This window comes from Somniosus microcephalus, chromosome 2 (genome assembly GCF_052327205.1).
Source record: "Somniosus microcephalus isolate GS21.2 chromosome 2, FLI_Smic_1.0, whole genome shotgun sequence".
Lineage (NCBI taxonomy): Eukaryota > Metazoa > Chordata > Chondrichthyes > Squaliformes > Somniosidae > Somniosus > Somniosus microcephalus.
The window spans coordinates 7,400,159-7,426,338 of record NC_140988.1 but is presented as its reverse complement, the minus strand read 5'-3'; the positions used below and the strand labels follow the sequence as shown (position 1 = coordinate 7,426,338).

The 26,180-nt window shown below is 50.1% G+C and overlaps 1 protein-coding gene across 1 annotated transcript in view; it reads left to right on the top strand.

The window, feature by feature from the left end:
* The window catches only part of mttp (microsomal triglyceride transfer protein), a 96,661-nt gene that overhangs the window by 3,078 nt on the left and 67,403 nt on the right, over positions 1–26,180 (top strand). Inside the window, exons 2-3 of the mRNA XM_086006259.1 lie at positions 2,963–3,150; positions 6,962–7,105. Of these exons, the coding sequence (XP_085862385.1) occupies positions 2,963–3,150; positions 6,962–7,105 (332 nt within the window). The remainder of the gene's footprint in view (positions 1–2,962; positions 3,151–6,961; positions 7,106–26,180) is intronic.

Below are 26,180 nucleotides of genomic sequence, written 5' to 3'. Positions count from 1 at the left end.
ACCAAAAGCTTGGTCAGAGAGGTCGGTTTTAAGGAGTGCCTTAAAGGAGGAGAGAGAGGTGGAGAGGTTTAGGGAGGGAATTCCAGAGCTCGGGGCCCAGGCAGCTGAAGGCACGGCCGCCAATGGTGGAGCGATTAAAATCAGGGATGCGCAAGAGGCCAGAATTGGAGGAGCGCAGAGATCTCGGAGGGTTGGAGGAGATTACAGAGGTAGGGAGGGGTGAGGCCATGGAAGGATTTAAACACAAAGATGAGAGTTTTAAATTTGAGGCGTGGCTGGACCGGGAGCCAGTGGAGGTCAGCGAGTCAATACAGGTGGAGTGCTGGGAAGAAAAATACACAAAGGATGAGTTGCATAGATCATTGGTGTAAAAACCAACGTTATACCCGATCTCATCAGTTTCCCGACGAGCGGATTGGGTTAAAATTGCCCCCACAGTACTCCTGTTTTTCCTTATAATCCGGCAAATACTTTCACTTTCTGGGAAAATGAAAATGCTTCCCAGTGACTGTGATAACAACTTATTTCTTTTAACTTAATGGACTTAATCCTTTGTTGATTAAATCTGAATCTAGTTGGCAAATTAGGATAAATCGTTGTTCTGGTTACCCGCACCCCACAAGCACAAGTTTACTAAGGATGAGGAAGCCCATTTAGCCCATTTCAGACAGACCCTAGTGTACTTCCATCAAGTTTCTTAAATGATTCCAAGGTTTTGACCTTCTCTACCCTACCTAGAAGTCCATTCCATGTATTGATCACTCTTTATGGTGAAGAACTTTCTGATATCTGTAATTTGCCTTTTACTAGTTTGAACTTGTCTCCCTTTGTCCTGCTCGTAGAATCATAGATCGCAGAAGGAGTCCATTCGGCCCATCGTGCCTGTGCCGGCTCTTTGAAAGAGCTCTCCAATTAGTCCCACTCCCCCCTGCTCTTTCCCCATAGCCCTGTAAATCTTTCCTTTTCAAGTATTTATCCAATTCCCTTTTTGAAGGTTACTATTAAATCTGCGTCCGCCACCTTTTCAGGCAGCGCATTCCATTCTCTCACTGTTTAGTTTGAAGCCATTGTCTGAACCTACCTATTCCATGCCGTTTACTACCTTTTGTACCTCTATAAGGTCACCTCTCAGTTGCTTCCTTCCAAAGTTGAGAAGCCCAGCTCCCTCCAGTTTCCCCTTATAATTCAGCCCTCTTGCTGCTACTGGTGTTTTATGTTGACGATGATTTCGTTGAAGTAGCAGCTAATTCAGGAATGTCCACAAACCTGGGGCATTAATGAAGCCAAAAAAAAGAACCTAAGAACAACTTGCGTCCCAAGCCACTTCACAGGAGCGATTATCAAACAAAAATTGACACCGAGCCCACATAAGGAGATGTTAGGACTGGTGACCAAAAGCTGGTCAAAGAGGTTGGTTTTAAGGAGCGTCTTAAAGGAGGGGAGAGAGGCGGAGAGGTTTAGGGAGGGAATTCCAGAGCTTGGGGCCTCAGCAGCTGAAGGCACGTTAGACCCGATTAATATCGGGGGATGCTGAAGAAGCCAGAATTGGAGGAGCGCAGAGATCTCGGAGGGTTGTGGGGCTGGAGGAGATTTCAGATCTCGGAGGGTTGTGGGGCTGGAGGAGATTTCAGAGATGGGGAGGGGGGGCGAGGCCATGGAGGGAATTGAAAACAAGGATAAGAATTTTTAAATCAAGGCGTTGCCAATGTCGGTCAGCGAGCTCAGGGACGATGGATGAATGGGGCTCGGTGCGAGTCGGGACACGGGGCAGAAGAGTTTTGGATGAGCTCCAGTTTATGGAGGGTGGAAGATAGGAGGCGAGTCCGGAGAGAATCGGAATAGTGGAATCTGGAGGTAACAAAGACACGGATGTGGGTTTCAGCAGCAGATGGGCTGAGGCTGAGGCGGAGACAGGCGATGTTACGGAGGTGGAAGTAGGCGGTCCTGTTGATGGAGCGGTTTTGTGGTCAGAAGCTCATCTGGGGGTCAAATAGGATGCCAAAGTTGCAAACGGTCTGGTTCAGCCTCAGACACTGGCCAGGGAGAGGGATGGAGTTGCTGGCGAGGGATCGGAGTTTGTGGCAGGGACGGAAGACAAGAGCTTTGCTCTTCCCAATATTTAGTTGGAGGAAATTTCTGCTCATCCAGGACTGGGTATCGGACAGGCAGTAACAAATCAAAGGCAGTGGAGGGTTCGAGAGAAGTAGTGTAGAGTTAGAGCTGGGTGTCGTCAGCGTACATGTGGAAGCTGCTTCCCATTCACTCACTCCTTGAGGTCTCTTCCACTGCTTCTATTTCTCTTGTAAGAAGTCACACAACACCAGGTTATCGTCCAACAGCTTTATTTGAAATCACAAGCTTTCGGAGCGCTGCTCCGTCAGGTGAAGTAGAGAGATGCATAAAAACACAGCTTATATAGTCAGAGAATAACGTCAGATGTTTACAGGTAATCTTTCTAACTGCCATTTATCACACCTCGGCAGAGAGATAATCACAGCAATCAAAGGTGTAAATGGTGTCCAAACAGGTCACCTGTTTAAAGATTACCTGTAAACATCTGACATTATTCTCTGACTATATAAGCTGTGTTTTTATCCATCTCTCCACTTCACCTGACGAAGGAGCAGCGCTCCGAAAGCTTGTGATTTCAAATAAAGCTGTTGGACTATAACCTGGTGTTGTGTGATTTCTTACATTTGTCCACCCCAGTCCAACTCCGGCATCTCCAGACCATCTATTTCTCTTTACTGATGACAGATCCTCAATCCAGCGATGGTGGACTTTCTGACGAGGGGATGCAAGGGGTGTGTGTCAAGAACTGACACTGAGTCAACTCCGCAACAACCTGCACGTTAAACAGTGATGCTATCTGAGATACTCCTTGCAAAAACACACCTTGCGCCGCGCCGCTCTGAATCCTATTACCTATTTTAATTTTAATTTCTTTTTCTTTTTTAATCAGCACAAGAAGGCGGGCCAAGGTTTAACGCAGGGAAGACGTATAAATACAGTTACACTGTGGAGGTGCAATTAGACAGAGACGGAGGAACAGTCAAAGAGAGTGCTGGATTTAAGATTGTATCCAAGGTCAATGTTGACTTGTTATGGAGAAATTCAAGCAACGAAGAGGACCAACTGGTTCGAATTGCGGTAGGTTTCGTTTAATGGTAACCATTTTAATAACAGGATGATACAGCACAGAAGGAGGCCATTCAGCCCATCGTGCCTGTGCCGGCTCTTTGAAAGAGCTGTCCAATTAGTCCCACTCCCCCCCCCTGCTCTTTCCCCATAGCCCTGCAAATGTTTTTCATTTTCAAGTATTGCTTTGGCAGGGGGTGGGGGGGGGAGAGAGACAGAAGAATATTTTCATCACAACTCCCTTATTTTTTCCTTTACTTTATCTTCTCCTCTTTCTCTTTTTAACCACTTCCTGAAACTTTGTTTATCGTCAGTCATGAGGAACAGGAAGATCCCAGTTACAGACATTTCCCAAGACAGCATTAAACATCTACCTTCCCAGGTGCCTCCTCACTTGCTTTCACAGATGAAAGAGTGAAGACAAGTGGAGGCATCTGAAAATAAAAAAGAAAGACTTGCATTTATATAGCGCCTTTCACGACCACCAGACGTCCCAAACTGCTTTACGGCCAATTTACTTTTGAAGTGTAGTCACTGTTGTAATGTGGGAAATGCGGCAGCCAATTTGCGCACAGCAAGCTCCCATAAACAGCAATGTGATAATGACCAGATAATCTGTTTTAGTGATGTTGATTGAGGGATAAATATTGGCCGGGACACCAGGGAGAATTCCCCTGCTCTTCTTCGTAATAGTGCCATGGGATCTTTTACGTCCACCTGAGAGAGCAGAAAAGTTCACTCCCTCCGCCACCGACATACCGTGGCTGCAGTGTGAACCATCTACAAGATGCACTGCAGCAACTCGCCAAGGCTTCTTCGGCAGCACCTCCCAAACCCGCGACCTCTTCCCCCTAGAAGGACAAGGGCAGCAGGCACGTGGGAACACCACCACCTCCAAGTTCCCCTCCAAGTCACACACCATCCTGACTTGGAAATATATCGGCCGTTCCTTTATCGCCGCTGGGTCAAAATCCTGGAACTCCCTCCCTAACAGCACTGTGGGAGCACCTTCACCACACGGACTGCAGCGGTTCAAGAAGGCGGCTCACCACCAGCTTCTCAAGGGCAATTAGGGATGGGCAATAAATGCCGGCCTTGCCAGCGACGCCCACATCTCATGAATAAGTTTTTAAAAAGATGAGAGGTAAAGGGAGAAACGTGGCAGGAAAACTGAAAGGAGGAGGCCGAGATAGTCAAGCAAACTGACTTCTTAAGTCTCAAGTAGCAGTCGTCTGCTTATTCTTTCTTCCCTGGAATTTTTCCAGGACATTCGCTCTCAGCCTTCCTGATCCTTGCTGCATCAAAAATCTTCAAACTCAAGCCTCACAAAGAGTACTGAAAACTTATTTTACCGCTACATATTTAACTATATATATATATATTTTATCATGGGCTTGAATTTGCGATGCGAGGCTTCCCGCGGGCGGTTGCCTCCGATCATCAAGAAAATCTACGCATTTACCTGGTGGTCCGGGAGATACGGAGACTCGCGATCCTGGGCCTCTCCCGGTAGAAATGCGCGGAGGCCCACGTGATCCCAAGGGCGCAGGCGGTTCGCAAGCGCCCCTGGGAATCACGTGGGCCAGCCCACCCAATGAAAGAAGGGAATCTCCATTCATACTGATGGGGATTCCGTACATACGGAACTGTCATAATGGGGATGACTTAAAAAATACACAAACACATGAAATAAATGTTTTTAAAAAATGACATATATAAAATTAATTAAAATGGCATTTAATTAAATATTTTAAACATAAATGTAACTTTTTGAAAAAAAATTATATGTTATAATGGGGCTAAATATAAACTTATCTTATTGGACAGGGTTTTCAATGTATAAGTGAGTGATAAAATTTTATTTTTCTCTTTTTTATACTTTTACGCTGGTAAAAGCCGGCCTTACGCTCTGCTTTTACCAGGCCTCAGAATTCCAGGGCCTTTCAGCGGGCGGAAATTGGGCATATGGGTCCAACTCTCCACCCGCAGGGGCCCGTCTCCCGGGGATGCGGAGGATCGTTCAAGAGGATTCTTGACAGATCGGAAAGCTCTGGGTTTCAGCGCATGCGCGTTGCGCGCCTAAACCCAGAACTTGCGCGGCCCCTACGGGCGTGAACGCACCTTGTACGCACCCATAGGGGTCGCAGAATATGGCCCCATATACCTTAGAATCATAGAAATTTAGGGCACAGAAGGAGGCCATTCGGCCCATCGTGTCAGTGCCGGCCGACAAAGAGCTATCCAGCCTAATCCCACTTTCCAGCTCTTGGTCCGTAGCCCTGCAGGTTATGGCACTTCAAGTGCATATCCAAGTACTTTTTAAATGTGATGAGGGTTTCTGCCTCTCCCACCCTTTCAGGCAGTGAGTTCCAGACCCCCACCACCCTCTGGGTGAAAAAAGTTCTCCTCAACTCCCCTCTAATCCTTCTACCAATTACAGGAAACTCTTTGGTATCTGGCACCGACGGGACCGGCGTGTTGCCGGTTGATTAAAAATTCCGGATGACGGAGGGGGTTATCTACCGAGGCTATTTTTAACAAACAAAAGTAAAAAAATCAAGCAATGTGCAGTATACAGTAATTGGGTACTCACCTACACCACGGGAGAGTCAGACTCCTGTTATTGAGGTGTTCGGACTTCCGACAGCGCCAAGAAGCCGAGTAGTGGCAGTTTGGAGAACTACCCCCACTGACTAACTCGGCCACCGCGGGAGACTCGGACTCGGACTTGGCAACATTGACGGTTATTGAGGTGTTGTTTTCGGAGTATGAATTTTGCCGGTTAATAGAGAATAGGTGCTGTTTAAACGAGAGTTTCCTGTACTTTAAATCTCTGCCCCCAGGTTATTGACCTCTTTGCAAAGAGCAATAGGTCCTTCCTATCCACTCTATCCAGGCCCCTCATCATTTTGTTTTAATAGTTTGTTGCAGGCATTTTCCCATCATGGTATGTGAACCCAGATATGAATAAATAGTCATCAGATATTGAGGAATGATGTGCGATCTGATTCGCAAAATATTCCTGTTGTTGTGTCAGTAGGGAAACAATATTATCCCCGCTGGGCGTGTGTGAAAGTTTGCATCAAACACAGGACCGTCTGAAAAGGCGGATGCTGGAAATCTGAAATAAAAACAGAAAATGCTGGAAATACTCAGCAGGTCAGGGCAGCATCCGTGGAGAGAGAAACAGAGTTAACGTTTCAGGTCGATGTCCCTTCGTCAGAACTGGAAAAAGTTAGAGATGTTTAAGCAAGTACAGAGGCAGGGAAAGGGGGAGGGGAGGAAAGAACAAAAGGGGAGCCTCCCCTTAAATGCATCTCTGCTCTTCTCCTCAACCACTCCCTGTGGCAGCGAGTTCCACATTCTCACCGCTCTCTGGGTAAAGAAGTTTCTCCTGAATTCCCGATTGGATTTATTAGTGATTATTTTATATTTATGACCTCTAGTTTTGGACACCCCCCACAAGTGGAAACATCTTCTCTACATCTACCCTATCGCACACCTTCATAATCTTAAAGACCTATTCATAGAATCTTACAGCACAGAAGGAGGCCATTCGACCCATCGTGCCTGTGCTGGCCCTTTGAAAGAGCTGTCCTATTAGTCTTATTCCTGCGCTCTTTCACCATAACCCTGAAAATGTTTTTCCTTTTCAAGTCTTTATCCAATTCCCTTTTGAACGTTACTGTTGAATTTGCTTCCACCGCACTTTCAGGCAGCGCATTCAAGATCACAACAACTCGCCCCGTTGCTTTGATTTTGGATTTCTGGCGCTCACCGTTTATCTTGTATCACTTAACTGACGCACAGTCTCCTTTCTCAGATAACTGATGTCAACTTTGAAAACGTGAGTGAACGAACTGACAAGAAAAACATCTTTAAAGGCACCACCGGAGAAGGAATCCTGGGAAAGAGCAACCTTGCAGCCTTGAAGAACCCAGTCCTCATTCGATGGATCAACGGAAAGGTACCGTCAGAGCTGTATTGTTTTGTGATCAACAGCAACTTGCATTTATGTAGCGCCTTTAACGGAGTAAAACGTCCCAAGGCGCTTCACAGGCGCGTGATCAGACAAAATTTGACACCGAGCCACATAAGGAGATATTAACTTGGTCAAAGAGGTAGGTTTTAAGGAGCATTTTAAAGGAGGAGAGAGAATCGGAGAGGTTTAGGGAGGGAATTCCAGAGTTTAGGGCCGAGGCAGCTGAAGGCACGGCCGCCAATGGCGGAGCGATGGAAATCGGGGATGCTCGAGGCCAGAATTGGAGGAGCGCAGAGATCTCGGGGGGTTATAGGCAATGTTCCCTCAGCGCTGCCGTGCAGTAATCTGCAAAGACCCGGGCAGGCCGCTCACTGGCTTTTCCACTGTAAACACCGCGCATGCGCAGAAATTTAAAGGGACCGCGCATTAAAAGAAACAGGCCGCGCAGAACAAAGCACAGCTCACAGGGAACATTGGTTGTGGGTGTTAGATCCATGATTCTGAGAGTATGATGTTTTTTCAATAACCACACGGATGCTGTAACTTAACAATCAACAGGTATTTACTGGAGTAGGGTAGTCTCAAGGCTGGGGGTACAGAGGCATGCTCAAGGCTTATATACAGGTGTGGTCACTGCCGGTACTACAGTATACAGGAGCTGTAAAAGTAGTTCTCTCTTAAAGGTACATACACTACAATTCCTCCCCTTTTAGTTTAGCAGTACCCATAATATTCAAATAACAATTAACATTTTAACATGTACATTAAACAACAATAGTCCATTTATAGATTCAGTCTTTGGGGCGGCTTCCTGATCCTTTCGGGATAGCGCCTTTCCTGAGGTTCTTATTCTTGGTGCGGAGGCGATTCTGGCCCCTTTTCGTCGGTTAGTTCATCGGTTTCCACTGCTACTGGTTCTGAGGTAGATACTATTGGTATGTCGGGTTCATCCCCAGGTACTCGAGACATGGGGTTGACTCGTTCCTATGACACTAAGATCTGATCGACGTGGCGTCTCACAATGTTCTCCCCGACATCCACTATGTACATTAATGGCCCCTGCCTTGTGCATATCGTTCCGGGTTGCCATTTCTCTGTTCGGTAGTCACGGGCCAAGACTGGTTGTCCTACATTGAAGCTCCTTGTCGGCTTCTCATTGATGCGCTGGAATTATTTATCCTCAACATTTCTTCGCACATTTGGTCTGAGCAAATCCAGACGAGATCTCAACCTTCGGTTAAAGAACATCATGGCCGGGGTCTGGTTGGTGACTGCATGTGTCGCATTTCTGTAGGCTAATAGGAAATTGTCCACCTTATGCTGTAGTGGAATTTCATCGTTGCACATGGTCTTTATCGCCTTTTTAAAGGTTTGTACGAACCTCTCAGCCAATCCATTTGTGGCTGGATGATACGGGGCGGATGTGTAATGCCTGACCCCATTCCTTCTCATAAATTTCCAAAACTCTTCGGACACAAACTGTGGTCCATTATCAGAGCAAATCTGCTCTGGCAAGCCGTTCCTGGCAAATATGGTCCGTAGGACTGCAATCATTTTCTCTGTAGTGGTTGAGGACATTTTTATCACCTCAGGCCATTTCGAGTGAGCATCCACTGCTATTAAGAACATTGAGTCCATGACTGGACCAGCAAAATCAATGTGCACCTGTTGCCATGGAGAGGAGGGCCACTCCCATGGGTGTAGAGGGGCATGTGGTGGTGCATTTTGGACCTTCTGGCATCCTGAGCAGCTCTTGGTTAGGTCCTCGATTTGTTGATCGATCCCCGGCCACCACACATAAGCCCTAGCAAGGCTTTTCATTTTCACCCCTCTCAGATGACCTTCATGAAGCTCATTTAGCACTCTCTCCCTTAACTTGGGTGGAATCACCACTCGGGATCCACACATCACTGTCCCCTGGCATACTGACAGCTGTTCTCTTCTGGATGAGAATGCTGGCAACAGTGAGTCGCCATGTGTTGGCCATCCCCTCACTGTCAAATCATATACCCGAGACAGTGTCGGATCATTGCGGGTCTCCTTCTCTATATCCGCGTTCGTTACTGGCAATCATTCAATTATTGACGAATAAAATATCTCGATAGGGTCCACTGCTGGTGCTTCCTCCACAGTAGGCAGTGGCAGGCGTGATAGCCCATCAGCGTTTCCATGCTGTTTCGTGCCTTTATATTCTATTTCATATTGATTCGCCCCTAGAAACAGGGACCATCTTTGTAACCGCTGTGCAGTCATCACTGGAACGCCCTTCTTAGGATTAAAGATGGAGGCAAGTGGTTGGTGGTCAGTCAGCAAGGTGAACTTCTGCCCATGCAGATAGCGGTTGAATTTTTTTACTCCCCATACTAGGCTGAGGGCCTCCCTGTCAATCTAGGCGTAGTTGCGCTCGGCTGAGGTTAGTGACCGAGACGCAAAGGCTACTGGCCTCTCCAACCCGTCTGGGAATTTGTGCGACAGCACCGCTCCAATACCATAGGGTGATGCATCACATGCCAAACGAATTGTTAGTGCTGGGTTGAAATGGGCCAACACCTCTTTTGATGTGATCAATTCTTTACACTTCTGGAAAGCTCGTCTACGTTCGTCATTCCACTTCCATGGTACCCCTGTTTGCAGTAGGGTGTGCAGTGGGTGTAATACCGTGGACAAATTTGGTAAGAACTTATGGTAGTAGTTTACCAGCCCGAGGAACTACCTCAGTTGTGACACATTTTCCGGTGCTGGAGCCTTGACTACTGCCTCAATCTTTTCAGGGGACTTATGTAACCCCTCTTCATCGATGACGTGGCCACAATACGAGATCTGCTTCTGGAAAAACTCGCACTTGTGGCGATTAGCTCGTAGCCCATATTCCTTTAATCTGGTGAGCACCTTCTCCAAGTTGGTGAGGTGATCACTGTCATTTTTGCCCGTGACCAGGATGTCGTCCAAATAACACTGGGTCCCTGGAATCCCTTGCAGGACTTGATCCATCGCCCTTTGCCAAATAGCCGGAGCCGATGCTACCCCGAACACCAGCCGGTTGTATTGATAGAGACCTTTATGAGTGTTGATCGTGAGGTATTGTTTCGAGGCTTCTTCTACCTCCATTTGCAAGTACGCCTGGGCTAGATCAATTTTGGTGAAGCGTTTACCTCCAGATAGCAAGGCGAAAATATCCTCAATTCGTGGAAGCGGATATTGTACCGTGTGAAGGACTGGGTTCATTGTCACCTTAAAATTCCCACAGATGCGGACCTTCTTTGGTTCCCCAGGCGTATCACTCAACGACCTCTTCATTACAGGAACGATGGGTGTAGCCCACTCGCTCCAGTCCACTTTGGACAGTACTCCTGAACTTCCAACCCTTCCAGCTCTGCTTCGAAGGCTGGTCTGATCGCATAAGGCACTGGTCTGGCCTTAAGAAACTTTGGGCTGGTATTTTCCTCTATTTTAATCTATTTAGTGTTCCGAGTCCCTCCTGGAACACTTCTTTTGTGTCAGTTAGCATTTTTGACAGTCGTCCAGGTGTGACGTCATCATCCTTTTTGGCCTCAACCTTCAGTGCCTGTATGGAATGCCAATCTAATTGTATCTTCCGGATCCATTCACGTCCTAGCAGTGGTGGTCCTCCATCTGGCAATACATATAAGTCCATTTTAGGTATTTCCTGGCGTTTGTATATCACTTTCACCCTTATTTTTCCTTTGGGGTAGACTTTTTGCCCCGTGTATGTCTTCAAGACAATCTCTGTAGCTTTCAAGGGTATATGTGAAAATAGCCGCTTGTAGTCCCTTTGGTTTATGATTGTTAGGGCTGATCCTGTGTCCAATTCCATTTTCACTTGGACTCCGTCTATCTTGAGTGTAACCCAGATAGTCTGGTGATCCTCCATTTTGGTTACCTTATGTAGTTTCAGACAACCCAGCTCCTTGCTTCCGGAGTCTGTGTCACTTTTCTGTTCGTCTGAACTACTGTCCATCACCTTGTGTACCTTTTTGTACTTCTCCTGTGGAGATTTCTTGCTGTTGGTTTTCTTCCCAGACCTGCAGACTCTTGCTATGTGTCCTGCTTTTCCACACTGTCTGCACACTTGGTCCTTGAACCAACAATCCTTCTGGTCGTGTGTTGTTCTGCCGCAGTGATAACACTTCCCTGTTCCATAGGACATTTCATTGGTGCCATATTCTTGCGGTCTCCGTTGTATCTCTGCAGCGCCCCTTGCGGCTGCTTCGTGTGATACTGCCATACTGAAAGCCTTGGCCAGCGTAAGATCCTTTTCTGATAGAAGCCATTTCTGGGTTCCTTCACTTTGAAGCCCACACACAAACTTGTCCCTTAACGTATCTGCTAGTCCCACTCCAAACTGGCAGTGTTTCGATAGCTTGCGCAGTTCCGTTAAGTACTCAGCATTGCTTTCGTCTTTGTGTTGGTTCCTTTTATGGAACTTAAATCGTTCTGCTATCAGCAGCGGTGTGGGGTTTAAGTGGTCCTATAGGATTTCTACTATGTTTTCGAAATTCTTATTCACAGGATTCTCTGGGGTTATTAGGTTTTGCAGTAACCCATAAGTTTTTGCACCCATGGAATTTGACAAAACCAGTGCTTTCCTAGCATCTGGCACTTCATTCGCCCTGCAGTACACCTCAATACGTTTGACATATGTTGCCCAATCTTCGACTTCATTGTCGAACGTAGAGATATTGCCACTCTTCGGCATCCCTGGGTGTGATTTAACTGTCAAAAATGGCGTCTCCCGCGCTTTCCCTTCTTCTCCGCTGGCACAAAATGGCGTCTCCCGCGCTTTCCTTTCTTCCCGCGCTCACCCTTCTTCTCTGCTGCGGCTTCTAAAAATGGCGTCTCCCACGCTCTTCCTTCTTCTCTGCGGCTCAATGGCGTCTCCCACGCTCTCCCTTCTTCTCCCCGCGGACACTGTTCAGCCCTTGAGCCCTGGCTGCGCTCTGCGCGTTTTTTTTTTCTGTGCGCCTTTCCCGTTTCCGCCGCTCGGTCCTGAACCCGGCTGCTGCTTTACCCTCTCTCCGTTTTGTTTTTCCTCGACGCCGCTCGGTTTTCAAGCCCCGGCTGCGCCCTGTGCGCTTCACCCTCTATCTTACCCCGTCGACGCTGCTCGGCTTTTTCTCTGCCGTCGGTCGGCTCCAGCCGCCGCTGTCCAGGAAGGGTCTGCGCTGTACCTGGTACCTGTCGTCAGTCTGTTGCTGATCGTCGTGGCTGGGGAACCAAGCCCGGCTCTCCACAGCCTCCCCTGCGATGTTCACTCTCTGCCGGACGACTGGGCGGTTGCTCGTGGTTGACACCCGTGTTTCTGGCCTCGACTTTCTTCCACCGCCCTCCCGGAGCGAATCCTTGAAGGGAAATGCAGAGTTGCAGGTAGATTCGAATTGCCACTCGTCGCCACTGTTAGATCCGTGATTCTGAGAGTATGATGTTTTTCAATAACCACACGGATGCTGTAACTTAACAATCAACAGGTATTTACTGGAGTAGGGTAGTCTCAAGACTGGGGGTACAGAGGCATGCTCAAGGCTTATATACAGGTGTGGTCACTGCCGGTAGTACAGTATACAGGAGCTGTAAAAGTAGTTCTCTCTTAAAGGTACATACACTACAGTGGGGCTGGAGGAGATTACAGAGATAGGGAGGAGCGAGGCCATGGAGGGATTTGAGAACAAGGATGAGAATTTTAAAATCGAGACATTGCCGGGCCGGGAGCCAATGTAGGTCAGCGAGCACAGGGTGAACGGGACCTGTTGCGAGTTAGGACACGGTGCAGCCAAGTTTTGGATGACCTCAAGTTTACGTAGGGTGGAATGAGGGAGGCCGGCCAGGAATGCATTGGAATAGTCGAGTCTGGAGGTAACAAAGGCATGGATGAGGGTTTCAGCAGCGGATGAGCTGAGGTTAAAACAATCACGAAACTATCTGCCCAATATATAAATGCAAGTCTTTCTTTCTTCTTCAAATCTCACCCCTAGTTGTGCATCAGCATCAGCAGCTTTGGGAGACTAGAATTTATTCAACCCAAGGCACTAAGGGCAGTAATGAACTCTCTGAGCCTTGAAGGAAAATGAATGTGTGTGTGTGTGGGGAGGCCAGGGGGAGCTTATAGTAGTGTATTGGGGTACGGTAGCAGAGTGGTTATGTTACTGGACTAGTACTCCAGAGACCTGGACTTAATGATCCATGAGACGTGAGTTCAAATCCCACCACGGCAGCTGGGGAATTTAAATTCAGTTAATTAAATAAATCTGGAATAAAAAGCTAGCATTAGTAATGGTGACCATGAAACTACCGGATTGTTGTAAAAACCCATCTGGCTCACTAATGTCCTTTAGGGAAGGAAATCTGCTGCCCTTACCTGGTCTGGCCTATATGTGACTCCAGACCCACAGCAATGTGGTTGACTCTTAACTGCCCTCTGAAATGACCTAGCGAGCCTCTCAGTTGTACCATAACTGCTATGACAAAGTCAGCACTGTGGGAGGACCTTCACCACACGGGACTGCAGCAGTTCAAGGTGGCAGCTCACCACCATCTTCTCAAGGGCAATTTGGGATGGGCAATAAATGCCAGCCTTGCCAATGACACCCAACAATGAAAAAAATTAAACGGTCCAGATAAGGTACTTCCAGAAAAATGCTTCCAGGTATAGCAGGACACCCCCAGAACAAAGGGACAGTGTTTAATAACTGGAGAAAGGTGAGTTTAGGACAGATGTCAGGAAGAACATTTTCACGTAAGGCGTGACCAAGTCTTGGAAAGGTCTGGATAGGGGAGGCAAAAACCTCTGACTTATGCAAGGGCCAGTTAGGTGACATTACAAAAGATAATGCAGGATGTTTGCCTGGGGTGGATGAGCTACAATGGGTCAAGTAGCTGTCCCCTTATCTTTATCTATGTTGTGCTCTTGTGAATGTGTGAAATCAATTCTTCGCCAACAGTTCCAAAAGAAATCTGCCAGCAGTGAACTTATTTACTGTTGCTAGGTAACCGGTGGTACTTTGACCTCCTCGTCATTACATCACTAATCTGATTAAGGATTTGATGCAGGGTTGTCTAGATTTCCTGCCAGTGGGATGTGACACATAAAGCTCAGTGATGATCGTGCAGTTGGTAGCTTGCTTGAATTTGGCAGATACTGTGAGTGACACATGAATTCAAGGTTCAGTCTAGGATTTACGGTCAATGGCCAGTTAATGATGAGCTGTACAATTACAAGTGGTAGTAAAGGCTGGTGATGTGCCTCAATAAGTTCCGAGACTCGATGTTAGCGAAACAAAACAAGGCTTTTATTAACTTAGAAAGTAACACGTAAAAGAGAGAGATGTCTTCCTTCTGGAGGCTGAGGCCAGACTGAGCCAGCTTACAAAAGGGGCCAGGTATGGGCGGAGCCCTACACACAGCACATTCCAGCAAATTCCAATACATAATACAATGAGGACTGGGGGAAGGGAAATGACACTGAAACCGACCACAGTCACAGGCAGTGATGAATGGAATATATTTCATCACATTCACCCCTTCTATAGATTTAGTCTGTTCGGGGGTTTGATAGTCCTCTGCGACCGACGTGGTGCCGCGGGTGTCGGCTGGGTGTCCCCGGTAGCCTCCTGGGTCTCTGCCGGGGGTGCCGCCAGGGTTGTTGAAGGGGTAGTTGGTGGGGGTGCCGTTGGTCGATGTTCTTCCGGGGGTGATGAAAGAGTAGTGGGTGGGTAAGGGTTGCTGTGATCGTTGAAAAGAGTAGTGGGTGGGTAAGAATTGCTGTGATCGTTGTCGCTGCTATTGCCGTGGTTGTTGTCGATGCCGGCTGGGGCGACGTCTTTTATGGACACGGTGTCCTCCCTTCCGTCGGCGTGCCGGACATATGCGTATTGGGGGTTGGCGTGGAGTAGGTGTACTGGCTCCACGAGAGGGTCCGTCTTCTGGCCCCTCACATGCCTTCGCACGAGTACCGGACCTGGGGTGGAGAGCCATGATGGCATGGATACACCTGAGGTGGATTTCCGGGGAAAGACAAACATACGTTCATGAGGCGTGGCATTAGTGGCCGTACACAATAGCGACCGTATCGAATGGAGCACATCCGAGAGGACTTCCTGCCAGCGGGAGATAGGGAGGCCCTTGGTCCTTAGAGCTAGAGTGACTGCTTTCCACACTGTCCCGTTCTCTCGCTCCACCTGGCCGCTACCCCGGGGGTTGTAGCTGGTGGTACGGCTCGTGGCGATCCCCTTGGACAGCATGTACTGGCGTAGCTCTTCACTCATGAAGGACGCCCCCCTATCCGTATGGATGTAGCTCGGCATACCGAACAGGCTGTTGAGGCATTTAATGACCGTGGCGCTGGTCATGTCTGGGCAGGGGAAGGCGAATGGGAACCGGGAGTATTCGTCCACAATGTTCAGGAAGTAAACATTGCGGTCGACGGACGGGAGGGGGCCCTTGAAATCTAAGCTGAGCCGCTCAAAGGGCCGTGTAGCTTTGATTAAGTGGGCTCTATCTGGGCGGTAGAACCGAGGCTTGCACTCAGCGCAAGTGCGGCAGTTCCTGGTCAGAGACCGAACTTCCTCAATCGAGTAGGGTAAGTTACGGGACTTTATGAAGTGGAACAGCCGCGTGACCCCTGGGTGGCAGAAGTCGTTGTGGAGGGTCTGTAGCCGATCCCCGGTGGCGCTGGCACACATCCCTCGTGAGAGGGCGTCAGGGGATTCGTTAAGGGCCCCTGGCCGGTAAATGATGTCGTACTCGAAGGTGGAGAGCTCGATCCGCCACCTAAGAATCTTATCATTTTTAATCTTCCCCCTCTGTTTATTGTTGAACATAAACGCTACCGACCGCTGGTCGGTAAGTAGGGTGAAGCGTTTGCCGGCTAGGTAGTGGCGCCAGTGGCGCACTGCCTCCACGATGGCTTGGGCCTCCTTTTCCACGGAGGAGTGTCTGATCTCGGGGCCTTGGAGGGTCCTCGAGAAGAAAGCTACGGGCCGCCCCGCCTGGTTGAGGGTGGCCGCCAAGGCGAAGTCAGACGCATCACTTTCCACTTGAAATGGAGTGTTCTCGTCCACTGCCTGTAGCGTGGCCCGCTCAGTATCCTGCTTAATGCTTTTGAAGGCGGCGTGGGCCTCAGCAGAGAGCGGAAAAGAGGATGCTTTCAAGAGGGGGCGGGCTTTGTCGGAGTAGTTGGGGACCCATTGGGAATAATAAGAAAATAACCCCAGGCACCTTTTCAGGGCTTTGGGAGTGTTGGGCAGGGGCAGCTCCCGTAGGGGGCGCAATCGGTCGGGGTCTGGTCCGATTTCCCCATTCTCCACCACGCTGCCTAGTATGCAGAGGCGCGTGGTGTTGAAAACGCACTTGTCCTCGTTGTAGGTGAGGTTGAGTTTTTGTGCGGTTTCCAGGAACCTCTCGAGGTTCGAGTCGTGATCCTGCTGATTGTGGCCGCAGATGGTGACGTTGTCGAGGTAGGGGAAGGTTGCCTGCAAGTGGTGGTCATCGACCATGCGGTCCATCTCCCTCTGAAAGACCGAGACCCCATTCGTCACCCCAAAGGGGACTCTGAGGAATTGGTAGAGGCGTCCGTTCGCCTCGAAGGCGGTGTACGGGCGGTCCTCTGGTCTGATAGGGAGCTGGTGGTACGCTGACTTGAGGTCGATGGTGGAGAACACCCGGTATTGGGCGATTTGGTTCACCATTTCTGATATGCGGGGTAGCGGGTAGGCGTCTAGTTGGGTGTACCTGTTGATCGTTTGACTATAGTCGATCACCATCCGTTTCTTCTCGCTACCCCTTACCACTACCACTTGGGCGCGCCACGGGCTGTTGCTGCGTTCAATAATGCGCTCTTTCAGGAGCCTGTCTACCTCGGTCGCGATAAACCGCCTGTCCTCCCAGCTGTACCTCCTGCTTTTGGTCGCTATTGGCCGGCAGTTAGGGGTAAGGTTCGCGAATAGCGAAGGTGGCTTTACCTTCAGGGTAGCCAGACCGCACACTGTGAGGGGCGGCTGGGACCCACCGTACTTGAGCGTGATGCTTTGGTGGTTGCACTGGAAATCCAGGCCCAAGATCACGCTCGCACATAGGTTCTTCATGATTAACACTTTAAAATTATCGTATACAGTTCCGTTAACGCCCAATTGTACCGTGCAGTAACCCAGAATGGTCGATGTCTGGGTTTTATCGGCCATAGAGATGGTACCCTGAGTAGGGACCACCTTTAGGGAGAGTTGCTGTGCCAGTTCAGGGTGGATAAAACTCTCCGTGCTTCCACTGTCAATTAAGCATTTAACCCGGCACCCGTTTACCTCGATGTCCACCATTGATTTGGATAGCGGGTGCGGCCTGGTCTGGTCCACTGTGACCGATGCCACTGTAGGGCCCTGATCGATACAAGATGGCGTCCACGCTGTCTGCTCATAAGATGGCGGACCCCACGAGGTCGGGCAAGATGGCGTCCAAGATGGCCGCTCCCACGGCGCACACACGGCGGTTGCGGGTTTTCCGGCGGTTGGTTTTCTGGCGGGGTTCCCTCTGCACACCTTCCCGAAGTGCCACTTCTTACCGCACTTAAAGCAGGTGGTGCCTTTCGCCGGGCACAGGTTTCTGGTGTGCTTTGGCTGCCCGCAGAAGTAGCAGTTGGGTCCCTGACGCGTCGCGGCTGTCGTAGGGCTTCTGGGGGGAGAGCTGGGCCCCGCCGGTGTCGGGCTGCCGGGCGGGGAAGATGCCTTCCAAGATGGCGGCGCCCTCGGTGCGCACGTGGCGGCGTGGATGGCGCGGGCTGAAGAGTAGGCGTCCGAGTTTCTCTGGGCCACATCCAGGGACCGCGCGGTGTCCGCAGCCTGTTTCAGGTCCAACCCCGTTTTTTCCAGCAGTCTTTGCCGGATGTAAGTGGAGCTGAGGCCTGTGATAAAGGCATCGCGAACAAGCTCGTCGGTGTACACTGCGGCTTTTACATCTCGGCACTTACAGTCTTTGCCAAGCATTTTCAGGATGCTTAGGAACTCCTCCACCGATTCCCCAGGTCGCTGTGCGCGAGTAGCGAGTAGATGCCTAGCATACACCTCATTCATAGGCTGCTGGTAATGCGCCTTTAAGATGTCGCAGGCGGCCAGGTACGTATCGGCGTCTTGGATGAGGGGGTAAACCCGGTGGCTTACCCAATTCCGCAGAATTCCGAGTCTCATCCTCGCAGCGTCCGTAGCGTCTTTGACGGCTGCGGAATTGTCCAGGAAGAATTCCATACACTCAAACCAGTGTCCGAAGCGTGCTGATGCGTCCGGAGCATGTTGATCCAAATCCAAACGTTCGGGTTTCAGGAGTTGGCCCATAGTGTTGAAAAATAAGTTAATAAAATTGATGTGCCTCAATAAGTTCCGAGGCTCGATGTTAGCGAAACAAAACAAGGCTTTTATTAACTTAGAAAGTAACACATAAAAGAGAGAGATGTCTTCCTTCTGGAGGCTGAGGCCAGACTGAGCCAGCTTACAAAAGGGGCCAGGTATGGGCGGAGCGCTACACACAGCACATTCCAGCAAATTCCAATACATAATACAATGAGGACTGGGGGAAGGGAAATGACACTGAAACCGACCACAGTCACAGGCAGTGATGAATGGAATATATTTCATCACATTCACCCCTTCTATAGATTTAGTCTGTTCGGGGGTTTGATAGTCCTCTGCGACCGACGTGGTGCCGCGGGTGTCGGCTGGGTGTCCCCGGTAGCCTCCTGGGTCTCTGCCGGGGGTGCCGCCAGGGTTGTTGAAGGGGTAGTTGGTGGGGGTGCCGTTGGTCGATGTTCTTCCGGGGGTGATGAAAGAGTAGTGGGTGGGTAAGGGTTGCTGTGATCGTTGAAAAGAGTAGTGGGTGGGTAAGAATTGCTGTGATCGTTGTCGCTGCTATTGCCGTGGTTGTTGTCGATGCCAGCTGGGGCGACGTCTTTTATGGACACGGTGTCCTCCCTTCCGTCGGCGTGCCGGACATATGCGTATTGGGGGTTGGCGTGGAGTAGGTGTACTGGCTCCACGAGAGGGTCCATCTTGTGGCCCCTCACATGCCTTCGCACGAGTACCGGACCTGGGGTGGAGAGCCATGACGGCATGGATACACCTGAGGTGGATTTCCGGGGAAAGACAAACATACGTTCATGAGGCGTGGCATTAGTGGCCGTACACAATAGCGACCGTATCGAATGGAGCACATCCGAGAGGACTTCCTGCCAGCGGGAGATAGGGAGGCCCTTGGTCCTTAGAGCTAGAGTGACTGCTTTCCACACTGTCCCGTTCTCTCGCTCCACCTGGCCGTTACCCCGGGGGTTGTAGCTGGTGGTACGGCTCGTGGCGATCCCCTTGGACAGCATGTACTGGCGTAGCTCTTCACTCATGAAGGACGCCCCCCTATCCGTATGGATGTAGCTCGGCATACCGAACAGGCTGTTGAGGCATTTAATGACCGTGGCGCTGGTCATGTCTGGGCAGGGGAAGGCGAATGGGAACCGGGAGTATTCGTCCACAATGTTCAGGAAGTAAACATTGCGGTCGACGGACGGGAGGGGGCCCTTGAAATCTAAGCTGAGCCGCTCAAAGGGCCGTGTAGCTTTGATTAAGTGGGCTCTATCTGGGCGGTAGAACCGAGGCTTGCACTCAGCGCAAGTGCGGCAGTTCCTGGTCAGAGACCGAACTTCCTCAATCGAGTAGGGTAAGTTACGGGACTTTATGAAGTGGAACAGCCGCGTGACCCCTGGGTGGCAGAAGTCGTTGTGGAGGGTCTGTAGCCGATCCCCGGTGGCGCTGGCACACATCCCTCGTGAGAGGGCGTCAGGGGATTCGTTAAGGGCCCCTGGCCGGTAAATGATGTCGTACTCGAAGGTGGAGAGCGCGATCCGCCACCTAAGAATCTTATCATTTTTAATCTTCCCCCTCTGTTTATTGTTGAACATAAACGCTACCGACCGCTGGTCGGTAAGTAGGGTGAAGCGTTTGCCGGCTAGGTAGTGGCGCCAGTGGCGCACTGCCTCCACGATGGCTTGGGCCTCCTTTTCCACGGAGGAGTGTCTGATCTCGGGGCCTTGGAGGGTCCTCGAGAAGAAAGCTACGGGCCGCCCCGCCTGGTTGAGGGTGGCCGCCAAGGCGAAGTCAGACGCATCACTTTCCACTTGAAATGGAGTGTTCTCGTCCACTGCCTGTAGCGTGGCCCGCTCAGTATCCTGCTTAATGCTTTTGAAGGCGGCGTGGGCCTCAGCAGAGAGCGGAAAAGAGGATGCTTTCAAGAGGGGGCGGGCTTTGTCGGAGTAGTTGGGGACCCATTGGGAATAATAAGAAAATAACCCCAGGCACCTTTTCAGGGCTTTGGGAGTGTTGGGCAGGGGCAGCTCCCGTAGGGGGCGCAATCGGTCGGGGTCTGGTCCGATTTCCCCATTCTCCACCACGCTGCCTAGTATGCAGAGGCGCGTGGTGTTGAAAACGCACTTGTCCTCGTTGTAGGTGAGGTTGAGTTTTTGTGCGGTTTCCAGGAACCTCTCGAGGTTCGAGTCGTGATCCTGCTGATTGTGGCCGCAGATGGTGACATTGTCGAGGTAGGGGAAGGTTGCCTGCAAGTGGTGGTCATCGACCATGCGGTCCATCTCCCTCTGAAAGACCGAGACCCCATTCGTCACCCCAAAGGGGACTCTGAGGAATTGGTAGAGGCGTCCGTTCGCCTCGAAGGCGGTGTACGGGCGGTCCTCTGGTCTGATAGGGAGCTGGTGGTACGCTGACTTGAGGTCGATGGTGGAGAACACCCGGTATTGGGCGATTTGGTTCACCATTTCTGATATGCGGGGTAGCGGGTAGGCGTCTAGTTGGGTGTACCTGTTGATCGTTTGACTATAGTCGATCACCATCCGTTTCTTCTCGCTACCCCTTACCACTACCACTTGGGCGCGCCACGGGCTGTTGCTGCGTTCAATAATGCGCTCTTTCAGGAGCCTGTCTACCTCGGTCGCGATAAACCGCCTGTCCTCCCAGCTGTACCTCCTGCTTTTGGTCGCTATTGGCCGGCAGTTAGGGGTAAGGTTCGCGAATAGCGAAGGTGGCTTTACCTTCAGGGTAGCCAGACCGCACACTGTGAGGGGCGGCTGGGACCCACCGTACTTGAGCGTGATGCTTTGGTGGTTGCACTGGAAATCCAGGCCCAAGATCACGCTCGCACATAGGTTCTTCATGATTAACACTTTAAAATTATCATATACAGTTCCGTTAACGCCCAATTGTACCGTGCAGTAACCCAGAATGGTCGATGTCTGGGTTTTATCGGCCATAGAGATGGTACCCTGAGTAGGGACCACCTTTAGGGAGAGTTGCTGTGCCAGTTCAGGGTGGATAAAACTCTCCGTGCTTCCACTGTCAATTAAGCATTTAACCCGGCACCCGTTTACCTCGATGTCCACCATTGATTTGGATAGCGGGTGCGGCCTGGTCTGGTCCACTGTGACCGATGCCACTGTAGGGCCCTGATCGATACAAGATGGCGTCCACGCTGTCTGCTCATAAGATGGCGGACCCCACGAGGTCGGGCAAGATGGCGTCCAAGATGGCCGCTCCCACGGCGCACACACGGCGGTTGCGGGTTTTCCGGCGGTTGGTTTTCTGGCGGGGTTCCCTCTGCACACCTTCCCGAAGTGCCACTTCTTACCGCACTTAAAGCAGGTGGTGCCTTTCGCCGGGCACAGGTTTCTGGTGTGCTTTGGCTGCCCGCAGAAGTAGCAGTTGGGTCCCTGACGCGTCGCGGCTGTCGTAGGGCTTCTGGGGGGAGAGCTGGGCCCCGCCGGTGTCGGGCTGCCGGGCGGGGAAGATGCCTTCCAAGATGGCGGCACCCTCGGTGCGCACGTGGCGGCGTGGATGGCGCGGGCTGAAGAGTAGGCGTCCGAGTTTCTCTGGGCCACATCCAGGGACCGCGCGGTGTCCGCAGCCTGTTTCAGGTCCAACCCCTTTTTTTCCAGCAGTCTTTGCCGGATGTAAGTGGAGCTGAGGCCTGTGATAAAGGCATCGCGAACAAGCTCGTCGGTGTACACTGCGGCTTTTACATCTCGGCACTTACAGTCTTTGCCAAGCATTTTCAGGATGCTTAGGAACTCCTCCACCGATTCCCCAGGTCGCTGTGCGCGAGTAGCGAGTAGATGCCTAGCATACACCTCATTCGTAGGCTGCTGGTAATGCGCCTTTAAGATGTCGCAGGCGGCCAGGTACGTATCGGCGTCTTGGATGAGGGGGTAAACCCGGTGGCTTACCCAATTCCGCAGAATTCCGAGTCTCATCCTCGCAGCGTCCGTAGCGTCTTTGACGGCTGCGGAATTGTCCAGGAAGAATTCCATACACTCAAACCAGTGTCCGAAGCGTGCTGATGCGTCCGGAGCATGTTGATCCAAATCCAAACGTTCGGGTTTCAGGAGTTGGTCCATAGTGTTGAAAAATAAGTTAATAAAATTGATGTGCCTCAATAAGTTCCGAGACTCGTTGTTAGCGAAACAAAACAAGGCTTTTATTAACTTAGAAAGTAACACGTAAAAGAGAGAGGTATCTTCCTTCTGGAGGCTGAGGCCAGACTGAGCCAGCTTACAAAAGGGGCCAGGTATGGGCGGAGCCCTACACACAGCACATTCCAGCACATTCCAATACATAATACAATGAGGACTGGGGGAAGGGAAATGACACTGAAACCGACCACAGTCACAGGCAGTGATGAATGGAATATATTTCATCACAGCTGGTACTTCCGGTTGTTTTCTTTGGAGCAGAGGAGGCTGAGGGGAGATTTAATTGAGGTGTATAAAATTATGAGGGGCCTAGATAGAGTGGATAGGAAGGACCTATTCCCCTTAGCAGCGAGGTCAATAACCAGGGGGCAGAGATTTAAAGTAATTGGTAGAAGGATTAGAGGGGAGTTGAGGCGAACTTTCTTCACCCAGAGGGTGGTGGGGGTCTGGAACTCATTGCCTGAAAGGGTGGTAGAGGCAGAAACCCTCATCACATTTAAAAAGTGCTTGGATATGCACTTGAAGTGCCGTAACCTGCAGGGCTACGGACCAAGAGCTGGAACGTGGGATTAGGCTGGATAACTCTTCCTCAGCTGGCACGGACAAGATGGGCCGAATGGCCTCCTTCTGTGCCGTAAATTTCTATGATTCTAGGTGTCGAGGCCGGAACTGACACAAAAGCACAAGAAATAGTGCCACGGGATCTTTTCCGCCCTCCTGAGAGGGTCGACGGGGTCCTCGGTTAAACTTCTCATCTGAAAGACGGTACCTCCGACAGTGCAGCACTCCCTCAGCACTGCATTGGGACTGTCAGCCTACGTTTTGTGTTACCCGGCTACCGACCATAGAGCACATATACCAGAAACGCTGTTTACGGAGGTCACGGACCATCATCAAAGACCCTACCCACCCCAGCCACACTCTGTTCGCCCTCCTGCCATCTGGGAAACGCTACAGATGCATTCGCACCCGAACGACCAGATTTAGGAACAGCTTCTTTCCCAGGGCTGTCATCCTACTGAACTCCACAAATAAACTCTAAAGCCTGCACATCTGCCAATGCACTTTATTATGGTTATGTTTATGTTAAAGTATTACAAGCCAAATGTATGTTGAATATTTAAATGTCTTAATCTAAATGTACACTCTCGGGAGCCGCAAGCCTACATTTCGTTGTACTGCACCTGTGCACTAACAATGACAATAAAGTTGATTATGATTATGATTATGATTATGATATTAAAGACTTCCTCTTCCAGGGACTCTTACTCCGCTTCACTCCTGTTTCAGGTCAGACCCAGACCCACATTCAGGCTGGATTGGTGCTACTACCACAGCTGCTTGTCACCGACACTAGTTGCAATGTCAATGCCTCCTCCGCTGCACAATGTTGTTGTGTCCTTGTGCTTCACAACAGCTTTTTAGAGGCCTCTTGGGAGGAGACATTCTATGAACCACTTCTCTTACAGTGACGCCATTGAGAGGGCCTCCCACAGCTGAACTTGTCAGCACGATAGAGCACATTTACATCGCCAGAGATATATCATTAGTGCAGAAATGATGCTGTGTGCCACTGGTGTTCAGAAACCTAACGGCCACGTTCAGCTAAAGAAAGAAACAACTACAGCGAATGTAGGAAACGTGGCAATTTGTGCATAGCAAGCTCCCACAAACAGCAATTTGATAATGACCAGATCATCTGTTTTAGTGATGTTGGTTGAGATAAATATTGGCCCTAGGACACAGGGGAGAACTCCCCCTGCTCTTCTTTGAAATAGTGCCGTGGGATCTTTTACGTCCATCTGAGAGGGTCGACGGGGCCGCGGTTAAACTTCTCATCCAAAAAACGACACCTCCGACAGCCTGCATTTTGAGTGTCAGAGGGTGGTGAACCTGTGGAATTCTCTACCACAGAAAGCTGTGGAGGCCAAGTCACTGAATATATTTAAGAAGGAGATAGATAGATTTCTAGACACAAAAGGCATCAAGGGGTATGGGGAGAGAGCGGGAATATGGTATTGAGATAGAGGATCAGCCATGATCATATTGAATGGTGGAGCAGGCTCGAAGGGCCGAATGGCCGACTCCTGCTCCTATTTTTCTATGTTTCTATGTTTCTACGTTTTCTGCTTAAGTCTCTGTAGTGGGAACCTGAACCCACAACCTTCTGACTCCGAGGCAAGAGTGCTACCAACTCACCCACCGCTCCCGCACCCAGCCCCACTGAACAGGAGCACAGGTTGGAAACAATACTCCCTTCTGTGCTCCCATCGAGTGATGTTCTGTGCAGGGAACGCAGTAAAGAATGAACTTTCATTTATATAGCGCCTTTCACGACCTCAGGATGTCCCAAAGCGCTTCACAGCCAATGAAGTACCTTTGAAGTGTAGTCACTGTTGTGATGTAGGAATCGAACAATGTGCCCTTTCATGTGCTTGTATGAGATTCCTCTGTCCACTATTTTAATGCAGATGTTAACACACATATTTGAAGTAGGTTAACACGTCTGTTAAAATCGTGGATGAAGAACTTCACACAAATCCATTAAGAATTCAGAGGCTGATATCAGGCTGTGCGATAGTGATTGGCCTGAAAATGTCTGCTGGCATTTCCACCATACTGTTAGGTTAAGTAATGCCTCTGACCCAGTTCATAGAATCATAGAATCACACAGCACAGAAGGAGGCCATTCGGCCCATCGTGCCTGTGCCGGCTCTTTGAAAGAGCTCTCCAATTAGTCCCACTCCCCCCTGTTCTTTTCCCATAGCCCTGCACATTTTTTCTTTTTAAGTTTTTAGACATAGAAGATAGGATAGGAGCAGGAGTAGGCCATTCGGCCCTTCGAGCCTGCTCCGCCATTCAACGAGATCATGGCTGATCATCCAAACCCTAGCACCCGGTCCCTACACCGACAGCCATCCCACCCAAGCCCTATCCCCGTAACACTAAGGGCCAATTTTTATCATGGCCAATCAACCTAACCCGCACATCTTTGGACTGTGGGAGGAAACCGGAGCACCCGGAGGAAACCCACGTAAACACGGGGAGAATGTGCAAACTCCACACAGACAGTCGCCCGAGGCCGGATTTGAACCCGGGTCCCTGGCGCTGTGAGGCAACAGTGCTAACCACTATGCCACCGTGCTGCCCTTTTATCCAATTCCCCTTTATAAAAGTTAATTTTGAACCAAATAGGAGAAACAAACAGACACTTTTGGAAGTTCCTGGCTCTGAAGCCCGCTAGCATTTGCGAGTCTCCTCCAAGGTATCCTGCTCACGAGGTTTCCCAAACAGATTAGGAATAATTTTGCTTTATTATGCAGTGGGTTGTCAGGAATACCCTGCCCAGAAGCAGTGCAGTTCAAAAATAAAAATTTAAAAGGGGAAAGGACAGGGGGAGTGAGACTAAGTGGACGGTGCTTTCAGAGAGCCGGCACAGGCACGATGGACCGAATGGCCTCCTTCTCTATTGTAAAATTCTATCATAGGATTACACAGGATATACGGCACAGAAACAGACCGTTCGGCCCAACCAGTCTATGC